General features: G+C 40.2%; 1 protein-coding gene across 4 annotated transcripts in view; it reads left to right on the top strand.

Moving 5' to 3' along the window:
• HMMR (hyaluronan mediated motility receptor) overlaps positions 1-10,056 on the top strand; it is a 29,297-nt gene extending 19,241 nt beyond the window's left edge. For all 4 annotated transcript variants that reach the window (XM_075009468.1, XM_075009467.1, XM_075009469.1 and 1 more), the window contains 7 exons: positions 442-558; positions 2,949-3,107; positions 4,446-4,598; positions 4,741-4,840; positions 5,392-5,568; positions 8,299-8,461; positions 9,097-10,056. In XM_075009468.1, the coding sequence (XP_074865569.1) occupies positions 442-558; positions 2,949-3,107; positions 4,446-4,598; positions 4,741-4,840; positions 5,392-5,568; positions 8,299-8,461; positions 9,097-9,116 (889 nt within the window). In that variant the 3' untranslated portion in view covers positions 9,117-10,056. The remainder of the gene's footprint in view (positions 1-441; positions 559-2,948; positions 3,108-4,445; positions 4,599-4,740; positions 4,841-5,391; positions 5,569-8,298; positions 8,462-9,096) is intronic.
• The last annotated feature ends 4,824 nt before the right edge of the window (positions 10,057-14,880 follow it).

Raw genomic sequence — 14,880 nt, 5'->3', positions numbered from 1 at the left:
CTGCTCCATATGAAGCTAAAATCCAGAATACTGGATTCTAGCTAGACAATATTTAGTTTTGCGGTTCTTGAGAAATTAAGCTAGCCTCGGGGAGAGTGCTTTAGAGGACCGGGGGGGAAAAAGCAGTTTTGTTTACTTGCAACTCTTCTGCCCCTGAACTCAAATTCCTTGTATTCCAATGGTAGTATTCCTGTTGTACAGACAAAACAAATTAAAGCCCTGGGGAAGAGTATAAGGATGTTTAAACATCGCACTGCCAAGCAGATTTTATTTAACTCTTGAAAGTGGTTCTGAGGCAAACACGTACCTCTGATCCAAATCAGTGTAACAGGAAGCTGACACCAAGTCTATCATATCATGGCTTGTGCAGACACTGCTGTTTTGTCCTATACCAATGCTAAGATTTGGACTTGAGACTAGAATAGTAAAATCTCTTTTCAGGAAGAGTGCTGAATTGGAGCAAACCAATGAAATGCATAGTAAAACCATTGCTCAGATCCAAGAAGAGCACAGCAACACACTACGTAAACTTGGTGAAAGCATTGCTGAATTTGAAAGGTATGCAAATCTAACCTGGATATTGGGGGTGGGGGAGGAGATATGGACTGCATGACCAGATGTCCTGGTGGGTTTTTTTTCATTTAAAAAAAAAAAAAAAATAGCAGTCCTGCATTAAGCCCTCCTGCAGGTATCCCTGCTTATTCTTAAAAATAGGCAAATTATTTAATATCTTCTGTCTCTCTTTTCTCATCATTACTTCTAGGTCCTTCTGGCTGGATCCTTGCTCACCAAGGCAATACCTACGCTGCAGCCTTATTTGGAAATAAACTATTCCAGAATAGCTTATTTCAAAACAAGGCTGTGTAGATGTAGCCCTGCTGAGCAAGGATCCAGCCATTTCAAAATAGCGCTTAGCTAATTTGAAATATATAGTCTGCACACTATAATACGCAAAGTAAGCACTGTCCTGCATCTTAACAGCACCATGTCGAAATACACGCTATTCATCCTGCAGTGTTCACTGATTTCAAAATAACACATCCTCTGTATCAAACTTATTTTGAAATAGTGCAAGTGTAGTGTAGACAACAGTAAAGTTATTTCTAAATAACACTGCTTTTCTCTCAAAATAACTTGGCTACGTAGCCATAGCCCAACTGCCCACCCATGAAAGGGGAGGCAGGGCAGAGAGCGCTTGTGTCAGGTTGGTTGTCTGTCCCCACCCTCATGTTAGAGAGGTGTACAGGTGTGTACGTGACATCTCCCTATGCAATCCTTAAAGATAGAGTAAATAAGACTATATTTTTAACACTGACTCAGTCACTTGTTACTATATTTGACTGTACTATGTAGTTCTGATTGCCAATAAACTCAAAATTAATTGTATTAATTGCATGACCCAAATTCAGCAAAAAGAAATATGATCACTGTAGAGGTGATGTTCTCCAGGCTTCGCTTTTCTAAGTAGATGCTCTGACCCATTTCTTGCTCTCCCCCTGCCCAGCACTGCTTACCCACTTCCAAATGCATGATTGGCAGGTGGCTGGTGGGTGCTGAGGGTGCTCCAGCACCCGAGTGTACATTTTAAATGTTTCACTTATGATTACATGCCATACACTTGTAACCCCTGCTAGTAATGTTAGAACATTCTTTCAAATGAGATTCCCATTCCTGAAACAAAAAGTGTTAGAACCATGCACATTGGTATGTGCAGCTTAACTTGCTCTTAAGATTCAGTTGACTATTATGACATCCACATTATCCGTAATCAGAGAATTGTGTGTAATCACTGGAAACTGCAAATGATGTTGCAATGTATTCTAAAATTAAACTGTTTGAGTTTAAAAAACAAGAGCAAAAGTTGGTGAAGCTAAAAAAAAAAAAAAAAAAAAGCAAGATAGTACTAGTATCATAAGTAGTTGGGTCAGTCTGATTTTGTGTAATTGCTGTACAAAAAGGCATTCAGAGTTATGTCTAACTTAGTGATTTCTAACAGAAATGGTGAGTTTTGTATTTGGTCATCTGTACTAAGTGAATCTTGAAGTACTGGTACAATTTCAAAAGGATTGTAGGAACTACTTACAAATTGGTCACTCCAGTAGGTATGTGTGTTAAAATATTTGTGCTATTAATGACTTGGGGACAGCACCAATCTCTGAGAGGGCTTGCAGATACTTTGGAGAACAGGATTAAAATTCAGAACAGCCTTGACAAATTTTGAGAATTGGTCTGAACTCAGCAAGATGAAATTTTAGTAAATGTAAGTGGGAGTGCTACACTTGGAAAAAGAAAAATGCAAAACAAAGGTGATGAGGAGGGTAACTAGGTAGGCAGTATAATACTGCAGGAAAAAATGGGGCTATAGTGGATCACAAACAAAATACGAGTTTTCAATGTGATGCTGTTGCAAATATGGGTGATACCATTCTGGAATGGTATTCCTGGTGAAGTGTATGTAAAATGTGCAAGGTAATTGTCCCACTTGGTGCTGATGATATCTTAATTGGAGTCTGTTTCCAGTTTTGGCCACATGATAGGAGAGAGTGTAGAGGACAGTAAGCAGTGATGATAGGAGAGGCATTTTTAAACCTTTTATGAAATTCTTCTAGAAGAGAAGGCTGAGGGAGAACCTGATGATAGATAATCTCCTATGTTAAGGGCTGTTTATAAAGAAATCTGTGATGAATTGTTCTCTAAGCCTCCCAAAGCTGGGACAAGAAGTAAAGGAATACATAAAAATTTAAGCACTGACTCTGAGGTTGTAGAGTCCCTGTTACTGGAGGTCTCTAATAACAAATTGAACAGATATCTGTTGTGGATTGTCTTGCAATACTTTATCACCATTTTGAGGCAAATTTGAAGTGGATTGTATTGCCTTCAAAAGAACTGAACACTGCAAAATATAGCTTTAGCATCTGCTACTTGAGTGTTAACTTTTCTCCTGTTAGTTACAAGGGTTCTATGGCTGAAGAAATGGAATCTCTCCGACTGGACAGTTCTTCTCTACAGGAGAAAATAGCTGAGCTGAGTAAAGCAGGCCAGGATACACAACAGCAACTCCAGGAACTGGAGCATGCTAAAGACAAGGCAAAAGAAGAATATGCAAGGTAATGGACTATCTGATTCCTTAAAATGTGGAGCGGGAAGCACCTGTGGCTATACAGTAGGGAATATTTCTCCAGTATAGCTAGCGTTATGAACCGTTTCTCCTTTGAAGGGACAGCTGCAGGGTGTATGAAAGGGTGCTGTGGGTAATCCACTAGAAAGGCCAGAGCTGACTCCAGTGCAGTAGGATAATTATCGTTAATACCTATTCTTCAGGTAATGCACTTAAAATCACTCAACTTCGGTTAATGAATTATCAGTCTTTCATTGTATGTAGATGCTTATCACTCCAACCTACACTGAAAAGAGAACATCCAGTCTTTTCCCTTTCTACCCTTACTCACTGCTCTCCAAATGACTTGTGTAACTTAGATCTCTGCTCTAGTTCTGTAGTTTTTAAACCCTTCAGAATCAAACCACTTTGAAACACTTAAGGAGACAAAAGTGAGCATTACTGATAAATAATTTAAGGACTTTCCTCATTCAAGAGTCTACGCTTCTGCTGCATACATTAATTATTCATCTATAGCTTTAGATTTTTGCAGGTCTGTAGACATGCAGTATGCCCCTTTGCAAGTCGCTTGGGTGAGCAAGCTAGTGGGAGATAAAGTTTTTATGATAGAACTTGGTTTAAATATTGGACAACTTCTGAAATGAGACACATATACCAAAACAGTCCTCGTTGAACAGATCAATAGTCTTTACAGAAATTCTTCATGCAGAGAAATTGATACTGCATGAACTACTGAGCCATACAAGTATTGTAGGCTTAATGTGGCAGCCCTTTACTGTCTCTTTGCAACACTGCCCATGCAAACTTGCTATTTCAGTCTAATCATTTCTTTCTGCAAGGCTGCTTCTATGCTTGCCCCCTCCTGTTGGACGTGGCATGTTGATGAGGCAATTCAAAGAGGCTAATGAAGTGCTAATGTGGATATTTAGTCCCTTATTAGCATAATGGTGGCCACCAAAATTTCAAAGTGCAAACTTTGAACTGCAGATTGACAGTGTAAATGGGGGCAGCTTTGAAATAAGCTCCCCACTTTGACATTCCCTTACTCCAATCTAATTCTGTGGAAGTAAGGGAATGTCTAAGTGGGGTGCTTATGTTGAAGAGCAGCGCTTATTTCTGAAATTTGTGTGACTGCCATTATGCTAATGAGGCACTGAATATGCATGTTAGTCCCCTATTAGCCTGCTTTGAATAATCTCATTACAATGTAGAAGCAGCCTAAGTATAGCATCTGAACGGCTACAAGTTTTGTTTACTGCTGACAAAATCTGAAACTCTCTGAAAACATGTCATGAAGTAGTCTCTATCTCCCCCCACCCCCATTTAGGATGCTTCTAGATGCCCAGACAAAGCTAGCGCTAAAAGAAGCAGAAATAAGGAGAACCAAAGAATCCTGTGTTTCACAGATGAGTAAACTTCAGACAAAACTGGAAGAGCAAACTGAAGACTTGAAGAAACAGCTTGAACTTGAAAGATCAAGGTGACTCCAGATCTCTGACAAGCTTATTAATGGAAATACATCTAAGTCTACACTTGGGGGTTTTTAAAACTTTCTTTGCAGCTGTGTGGTGGTAAAAGTCCTCCTAAATATAAAGAAACTGAACTTATGTATTTTTGTTCAGGAAAACAATAGATGAAAATGTGGTTGCTGGCCTTAAAGAAGAGATGCAAACCTGGCGTGGACTCTACGAGGACTTGTACAACAAAACTAAACCTTTCCAGGTTAGTTTCTATGCTAAACACTACAAAGCAGCATCTTGAAACTTAAGATTCAGCATTGCTGGATCAATCCTCCATCTATTAACAGCTGGAGCTAACTTGGAAGGTAGTACTATGCCACTATCACTTCCTCATCCATCTCCTGCTGCTTCTTCCATAACTTGTAGTTTCCCAGCTTGGGGAAGGTATTCGAGCTGCTTCACAGGTTTTGTGAGTTTTGGTTTAAGACAGGCGTCCAACCTTTTTTTCCATTGTAGGCCTCACGGCAATTTGTTACTTGTTCCGGGGGACCGAACACAAAATAGCCCAAAACTGCTCTGCCACTGGCCTTGTTCTGCCTCCATGGAAGCCAGTCACATCCTGGCAGCTGTCCCTGCTGGCTGGATAAAATGGCTCAATGGGCCAGCTTCTGGCCCACAAGCCACTTAGACACCCCGGGTTTAAGAAGAACTGATGTGATGTGTTGGGGGGGCTTAGCTAGTCTTATTAAAAGAATAGGTTGTGATAGTTTATGTTCCCTTATCTGGAAAAAAACTACTCATGTTCTGTTGCAGCAACAACTAGATGCATTTGAGGCAGAGAAGAATGCTCTCATGAATGAACATGGTGCAGCCCAAGAAGAGCTGAACAAATTAAGTGATGCTTATGCTAAGCTACTTGGCCATCAGAATCAGAAGCAGAAAATCAAGCACGTTATGAAGCTGAAAGATGAGAATGCTCAACTCAAACAGGTTTGTCAATTTACGAGTCTGACGCATGTATCCTGTCCAGCCACTAAGTAACATTGCCCTAGTTTTAAGATGAACTGTCTGTGCTGAATTTATAATTTTGAGTATTTAAAATCTCAAACAAGGACAGTTAGCCTGAAGTGGGAATGTTTCCACTCCCAGCATCAACATTTGGGCTAGGGTTTAATGTTTGTTTGACTCTCTAGATAATTATAGGTGGGAAATTACCTCTGTCTCAGGTTGGCCTTTTGCTGGACCTTAGGGAGAAATGGCTCCCAAGAGAAGCAACACTCCTGCTGGGCAGTTATGTTTAATTAGGTTAGAAGTATTGCCACACTGATTACAGCCTTGCAAAGAAAGGGGAGATGGATTCTGATGCTATGAAATGCTAAGGCTGTGGCCACACTTGGCCAAAACTTTGAAATGGCCATGGTAATGGCCACATCGAAGAATACTAATGTGGCACTGAATTGAATATTCAGTGCTGCATTAGCACACTCCTGGCCATGGCGCTTCAAAAGCACCGTTTTCAAACGTGCGCTGCTCAGCATGGCTACCCAGGGGTCCTGAGAGGAATGAGGGGATTTCGAAATGTGCAGCCTCCTTTCAAAAAGGACCCCTGTGTAGCCGTGCGTGTTCGAAAGCAATGAGACACAAAGTCATCCTTCAAAAAATGGAAGTTAAATCCTAGTGAGGAAAATAGAAAGGAGCATAAACTCTGCCAAGTGAAGTGTAAAAGTATAATTAGGAAGACCAAAAAAAGAATTTTGAAGAACAGCTAGCCAGAGAGTCAAAGTAATAGCAAAACAAAATTTTAAGTACATCAGAAGCAGGAAGCCTGCTGAACAACCACTGGATGATCGAGATACTAAAGGAGTACTCAAGGATGATAAGGCTATTGCAGACAAACTAAATGATTTCTTTGCATGTCTTGACGGCTGAGAATGTGAGGGACATTCCCAAACCGGAACAATTCTTTTCAGGTAACAAATCTGATGAGCTATCTCCAACTGAGGTGTCATTAGAAGAGGTATTGGAACAAATTGATAAACTAAACAGTAATAAGTCACCACGGCCAGATGGTATTCACCCAAGAGTGCTGAAGTAACTCAAAAATGAAATTGCAGAACTACTAACTGTAGGTTGTAACCTATCATTTACATCAGCATCTGTTCCAGATGACTGGAGGATAGCTAATGTGACGCCAATCTTTAAAAAGGGCCCCAGAAGCGATCCTGGCAATTTCAGGCCAGTCAGTCTGGGCAAACTGGTTGAAAACCTAGTAAAGAACAGAATTGTCAGACACATTGATGAATATAATTCGTTGGGGAAGAGTCAATACGGCTTTTGTAAAGGGAAGTCATGGCTCACCAATCTATTAGAATTTTTTTGAAAGGGTCAACAAGCATGTGGACGGGGGATCTTGTGGATGTAGTGTAGTTAGATTTTACAGAAAGCCTTTGACAAGTTCCCTCACCAAAGGCTCTTGAGCAAAGTTAACTGTTACTGGGCTAAGTGGGAAGGTCCTCTCTTGGATTGGTAACTGGTTAAAAGATCAGAAACAAAGGCTAGGAATAAATGGTCAGTTCTCAGAATAGAGAGAGGTAAATAGTGGTGTCCCCGAGGGATCTGTGCTGGGACCAGTCCTATTCAACATATGTACAAATGATCTGGAAAAAGGGATAAACAGTGAGCTGGCAAAATTTGCAGATGACACACAACTACTCCAAATAGTTGAGTCTCAAACAGACTGTGACGAGTTACAAAAGGATCTTAATAAATTGGGTGATTGAATTTCATCTGTCATTTTTTTGCCCAGTGTTGATAAATGCAAAGTAATGCATACTGGAAAATATAATCCCAACTATACATATAAAATGGTGAGGTCTGACTTAGCTGTTACCACTCAAGATAGTCGTTGTGGATAGTTCTCTGAAGACATCCACTCAGCGTGCAGCGGCAGTCAAAAAAAAGCTAACAAAATTTTTATACAAGTCCATGTTATGTCCACATCTGGAATACTGTGTAACAATATGGTCACCCTATCTCAAAAAAGATATATTGGAATTGGAAAAGGTTCAGAAAAAGGCAAGAAGAATGATTAGGGGTATGGAGCATCTGCCATATGAGGAGAGATCAATAAGACAGGGACTTTTTAGCTTGGAAAAAAGACGATGGGGGGCGGGGATATGATAGAGGTATATAAAATCATGACTGGTGTGGAGAAAATTAAATAAGGAATTATTTACTCCTTCTCACCAGACAAGAACTAGGGGTCACCAAATGAAATTAACAGGCAGCAGGTTTAAAACAAACAATAGGAAATATTTTTTTCACATAACGCACAGTTAACCTGTGGAACTTCCTTGCCGGAGCATGTTGTGAAGACCAAGACTATAGTAGAGTTTAAAAAAAAAAAACTGGATAAATTCATGGGGGATACGTCCATCAGTAGCTATTAGCCAGGATGGGCATGGATGGTGTCCCTAGCCTCTGTTTGCAAGAGGCTAGAAATGGGTGACAGGGAAGTGATCATTTGATTATCTGTTCTGTTCATTCCCTCTGGGGCACCTGGCATTGGCCACTGTCAGAAGACGGGATACTGGGCTTGATGAGCCTATGGTCTGACCTGGTATGGCTTTTCTTATGTTCTGATAACTGACTGCACGATTCCTTCATAATGTCATGATCTCAGACTTATACTAACGTGTTGATTTTTGTTTCCTACTTCAGGAGGTATCAAAACTGCGTGCTCAGGTAGCGAAGGAAAGACAAGCACAGAGAGAGCTTCAAGAGCAACTGAATGAAATTAAGGGTATCAGGCGCTTTGATCCTACTAAAGCTTTCCACCATGATAGCAAGGAAAATGTTGCTCCCAAAACTCCTTTAAAAGAAGGTAAGCTTTAGGTATTCAGATCAATGACCCTCAGATTGCATTAGTCTTTTGTAGCTCTTTGCAGCATATAAAAACACATATCATTAAATCGCAATCCAGATGCCTTTGTTAACCAACTGTAGCTGATTAAAAAGTACTATAAATAAAAATTAGTAAATTAAACAATGAGTTCACACTACTATGGTTCGTTTGGGTAATATGAATTGTTAATTTGGCTCTTAGACCTGAGGTCTGATTACTACTGGTTCAGACCACGGGTACATGACCTCACTTGACTGCAGTTATCCACTGAATATAGTCAAAACAAGACTTCATAAACTACTTGTTCTTGGTGGGGAAGAAAAATGTGGCTTGGCAGAAATTTAATGTTTCAGTAATGAGTCCTATGGCACCTTAAAGACTAACAGATTTATTTGGGGATAAGCTTTTGTTGATGGTATTTACCCACAGAAATTTATGCCTGAATAAATCCTTTAGGTGCCATTCCTCATAGTTTGTATCTGTAAAAACAAACAATGCTACCCTTCTGAGACTTGTTCCAATATTGTCCATGATAATATGTGAACTTTGAGTTACTGTTCATCTACAGTAGTGGAAACATTTACCAGAAGTTCACTGCAGCTTTTCTATTGCAGGCAACAGGAACAAATGCTAACTTGCCCTTGGTTTCAAGAGGATCCCATTTAACTTGCTTAGAAGGCTCAAGGGATCATTTGTACTTTGTAAAATCAAAAATGAAGTTTGCACACTGTCTCGTAAGAATCCTTAAGGGAAAGGTTTGCTTACATAGGTTATAAACCTAGCATCATTCCTTAAAGCTATGATGTTGGGGCTAGGGATGACTGTGCACTGGAAGAGTTCTCTGGTACTTTGGCAACCCTCACTTCCTGGTCTAAACTGTCTAAACTGTGTGTCAATTGAAGATGATAAAATATATCAAGCAGATGCTTTTAAAATTGTCTCTAGAGCCATTCAGTACAGCAGATAAGTTCAACAAAGGAACAAGTATTTCATTTAAATTTGAGAAATAAAGGGTTTTTATTTATGTTGAGTGCATATGATTCTTACAAATTTAGGCTAAATGTTCACTGCATGCTTTCTGATGGAAGGAGTGTTTCCTGAGCCCTGTTGGTGGTGGTTCACATGACTCCCAAAGGTGCACAAAATAGACGTGAAATCCAGGTTGCAAAGTTGATCTCTCACTGGTTTCTGATCGGGTCCATGCCACTAAATCACAGTTGACATTCTAATTGATAGTCTTGGAAGTCCCATGACTGAAACATCTTGTACTACAATTCTCTGATCAGGATTGGCACAGAATCAGCACTTATTTGACTGCCTGTGCTCCTATATCGTGACGGGTTTCCATATCTAGGTGTGTCAGTCAGCTTGAATAAATGGTAAACTCACTGGGCTCTTAAACTGTTAATGCTTAACTTTATCTAGTTAGACAAAGTCAACACATTGGGTGGGGGGAAACAAGGAAGCTGGTCTTTTTATATGTAAATGATTTAGGCAGTGTGAACAGGGAATTTATGATTTGTTAATGTTAAACTTGTAAACATGGCTAAGGGAAGGTATCGAATAAAAACAGATTAATTAAAATCATCTGAAGTCCTAAATCTTTCTTTAAATTGTGTGTGCGCATATGCTTACTTCCTCTTTTATTAAGCTGGCTGTGCCCTCTCATACTTACTGCACTGTATGACTAAAGATTATTGAATGCCATAAAGCTAATTTACATATTCAATTCAAGATTAAGGGAAATATTTCACAATGGACTTGTGGAGGTTAGCGGGCAAACTTGAAGTAAAGCTTGTATAAAAAAGCATGCTGCCTCACAACAGAACACAATCTCTCAAATTTTATAATCTGGGAGAAGTTGAAAGATAAATATCTTAGTTATATTTATTTTTGTATCACCTACGTTTAATGCAAAGAAGCACTGTTCTGTGGTGTGGGAGTTGTGTTTAAAGCAGAGTCTTGCCCAAAATGCACAAATCTAATGTGGGAGTAAATGCACCCTTCCTGAACTTGATTGTTGCTTTCTTACAAGTCTGTTGCAGTCTCAGAGGTCAGCAGATACACTAGTCATTTCCATCTGAAACTGAATCCTAGCTTTCCATCTGCAAATTAAATACCAATCATGAGCTGTGAGAACAGCTGTCACGTGTCCTATCCTGCATAAACTGCTGCTGGGGCTATTATACAAAGTTTATAGACAATCGTGATAGAGGGGAAATCAACTCAACCTGCCTTTACTGGCTTTGGATATTCTAATTAACAATAATGCTATTTTGCCCCGATTAACACCATTAAGATGAATACTACTTGCTTCCCTTGCTTAAAGCAAACCCAATATTGGACTATTAAGTACAGTGAGGCAGAACCCACCTACTAAAACAGCAGATAGGATTTCAAATATCTGAATGTATTCAGACAAATGAAACTGAGGATTTGTTTTTGTATACCCCTTGTGTTGACTCTGCTAATCCCATCTTTTCATCTGTGTGCACATGGGGCAGGGTGTGTATGGGGTGGTGTCTTAAATATACTACAGTTTGAAGTTTGTCTGGTTACTGTCAAACCCTGTTAGCCCTTGGGTAATAACAGGACCATGTGTGACAGTTGCATAACATTGATGCAGACCGAGGGGGAGGTAAGCTCTCGCTCTGAGAATTGACTATAGGGATCTGAGACCTGTGGGAAGTGGTGAACTGTGAAAGGAGTTGTTCGGAGTCCATAATGGATAAGAAATTAATGAACCCCTTTTCTTGTTTTTTGACAAGCAGTTAGTGTAGCCTGAAATTCTGCATTAAGTTACAGTAGGCAACCCCCATCGCAATAATCACCATATAATCACATAGTTAAAGCATTTGAAATAAAATATGGCTTTCATATAACAGTATTCTTTATTCCTTCTCACTTAAAGGTTTTTAGAAGGAAAGCTGACATTAACTACTTTGAGGGGACAAGGGTGTGTGGGAGGGCGGATAGGAGTGTTTTTTTCAGCCATGAGGTTACAATGAAAGTTATTTTTAACATATGTGAATGTACACATGTATCTTCTCAGGTATTCCAAGACCTGGTCCACTGTGTTCCAATATTGGGTTGTGCAGGCAGTATGTCTTTTATAGTGGCTTCACTTCTTCCAGCATGGTAGCAGATCAGTGAGTTGTCTTGTCCAGACTAGCTTAAATACCTTTTAAAAAATCTGGCCCTTTGTCAAATACTTTTTGAACACTCAGATGAATGATAGGCCAAAAAGTATTGAAGGGAGGTGGGAGTGAAGAAGAATGGGCTCTGGGGCGGTACAGTGCACAGTCTATGGATTCCTACTGCTAGTCTAGTGCTCCATGTGACAGTGACTTATTTAAGGGTAACTTTAAAAAAATCTTATAAAATGCTAAATTAGCAGGAAAAGTCCCATCTGTTAGGTATTAAAAGCAAAATTATAGTTTGGCCTTTAGCATGTTTCTGTAGAACAGAATCTGTATAATTTAATGATTATTAGTACACAGTTTAAAAACAAATGCAGTAGCAACTTAATTTTACTATAGTGATTTGTGATAGTTAAGCTTAATTGTAAAAGATTGGCAAGAAGCATTAATTACTTAACCAACCTAGTTAGGCCCAGCTCCTCTTTCCTACAAAAGGGAAATTGTGTAATATTTTAACTCCAAGCTCGTTCTTGGAATAATTTCTGTACATAAAATGGTTCTGGTAGCTCTCACCAGCTGTAGTCAAATCAAAATTTTCGTTCTCCAAATGCATTTTTACTTTCTTATTTTTGCCACTGGTAATCAAGGATGCTTTTAATAGAGGGTGGGAGTCACGCATGATCTAGGGCTTGGAAATCACTCATTAGAGCTATCACTTTTTCCAATCCATGTGCGCTCAAGACATAGGGTAGAGGAGGTACTCTGCCATTTTGCAAGCCTGCTAATTTATTTGTTCCCTTTGTTATAAAGAGGTATGTTTTCAAAGATTAAACAGGAACACACCTTTTTAAAGTTTACTGGTCTAGGACAGACTCAGCCCTCTCTGTACCAGTAAAAAAAATCACCTTGGCAGTTCCTACACCAGCCACTTTCTTCGAAAGTGCAATGGTAATACATGGCCTGAAATACGCTTATGAGGCATGGATGCAAATTCCCTGTGCCTCATTAGCATAATGTCATGTGATTGGAGTCCAGGAGACCATTCTTCCGGACTCCAAAGCGCCATTTAGAAGGCGCCCCCCCCACCCCCGGGGGGGTCTTCCGGAAGGAAGTCCTTCTTTCGGAGGCCCCTTCTTCCCAAAAGGGCCTCCGGAAGAAGGACTTCCTTCCAGGAGACCCGCTTCTAAATGGCACTTTGGAGTCCGGAAGAACGGTCTTCTGGACTCCAAATCACGTGATGTTATGCTAATGAGGCACAAGGAATTTGCATCTATGCCTCATTAGCGTATTTCAGGCCATGTATTACCATGCCACTTTTGAAGAAAGCGGCCTGTGTAGGAACGATCCTTCTAAGTCTAGTTTGCAGTGAAAAATTGTGTAATCCAATGATAACAAGCTTTAAACATTACACTTTCCATCTATTCCCTTGCCTTGAGAACTGTCATCTCTACCATAGTGGCTACTCAACTGATATCTTCTCATCTTGCTCACTTCTATTCTTTACTTGTAAAGGCAACCAAAATGGCGCCAATAAAATTAGTGTCAACTCTTAATTTTAACGACTCATATTTTGTCGGTCTTGAGTAGAGTGTTAAGTTTTTTTTGTGATTCTCTTCTATATTTTTAAAGCTGGTATCCAGACTTCTGGTTGCAGAAGCAGCTCTAAAAAGCAGAAAGCAAATAAACAGAAATGCTAAAATGGAACAAAACCCCTTATTTTTAATAGTGATGACCTCCAGCCTATCACTTATCCTTGTATGAAGAAAAATTGTTGTAGTTTTTTGGGCCTATTTTTGTACAGTAAACCTTCAATTTTTTTTATGGGCCCCGATTTAGCGGACTTGGAAACAATAGACAAACCCCCATCTGCTCAAGTCTGTAAAATCCTAACCCCCTGCATTTCCCCTGCCACCCCTCCCCCCCCCCCCCAAAAAATGTTCAGGTGGCAGTGGAAAGTCCCTGGAGGAGCTGCTGATGCTGCCTGTGGCTGTGCCATCGCTCCTGGTGAGAGGAGTACGTGGCATCTGGGGCAGCTCCTTCAGCTGTGGTCCAGCAGTTCTGGATCCAGCAGCTTCAGTGTGAGTCCCTGGTTTGTGGTGGTTTGGTTTTGGTTTTTTGAGGGGGACTGGGGCTGGGGAGAGCCTAGCAGGGTGGGTGGGTAGTAAACCATCAGATATAATGGACTTGCAGTATTAACAGACAACCCTCCCCTCTATTAGTCCGTTAACAAGGGTTTACTGTAACTGCCCCCAGGCAGACTTAAACCTAGGACCGCTGGAGCTTAGTACAGGCACCACTATAGCTTGAGCTCAAAGTTGTAGAGGACACTCATTCTTTGTGAAGGGGTCTAAATGCCAGTACGTGGGATAATGAACCACAGCTGTATGGGTTACATCTTCACTGTCCATTCCAGCTGAATATCAGCACTGAGTGAATATCACATACTGTAGTTCAGATGAAATACAGGCAAAGAACAATCTTTTTACAGTAAATAAGTAGCTGTTCCAGTCTAGAAATAGCAATATTCACTAAACTTGGCATAATGTCTATTGAGTGAGAGAATAGTCTTGTAGGGAAAAATTGTTACAGCTAAAGTAACTTGGTATTCACACAGGTGTGGAGTAGGCTACATAGACAACTTTAATTTTGACACTTCTAGGTTCTTTATAACATCACTTTCTGATCTTTTAGATGAACTTCAGTTTAAATTATTTAATATTTTAAAGGCAGAGTTCTGTGCATAAGTGAGTTAAGCAAATCTACTTCTGTTCAGAGTCTTGGATGAAGCAGATCTGTACAACTCCAGTTTAGGGATGCCCAGCTTCACTAGCCATCCCTGCTATCCTCACAATTGCTACCCTTTGGATAGAAGTATGTTTCAGGTATTTAGAGTAGCAGGGGTGATGCCACCACTTGAGATGCAACATAAGTGTGATGTGGCAGAGTAGCATTAGGGTAATACATAGCCATGGCTACCTCTCTGAGGTTATGTCTAAGCTACCAGATAAATTTGATTTTATAAGGCTGAGTTTTATAAACTCAATTTTCAGTTACTCTCTTCCCACAAAGTCAAGTTAGTGCTGCTATACTAGAGTGGTCAAACAGCGACTGCTGCAGTGCAGTGTGGGAACCTATCCCACAGTTCCCTCAGCCCTGCATTCTGTGTTTGCCCCCCACTGCTGGCAGCACTCAACTCTACTGCCTGGTTCCTAGGTCTCTGCAGCTTGGGGGTGCCACAAAACTAACCAGCACTGCTGT

The sequence above is a fragment of the Carettochelys insculpta genome, chromosome 15, assembly GCF_033958435.1.
Source record: "Carettochelys insculpta isolate YL-2023 chromosome 15, ASM3395843v1, whole genome shotgun sequence".
NCBI classification, from domain to species: Eukaryota; Metazoa; Chordata; order Testudines; family Carettochelyidae; genus Carettochelys; species Carettochelys insculpta.
Note: the sequence above shows the minus strand (reverse complement) of the source record. Positions and strands in the feature narration are given on the sequence as shown.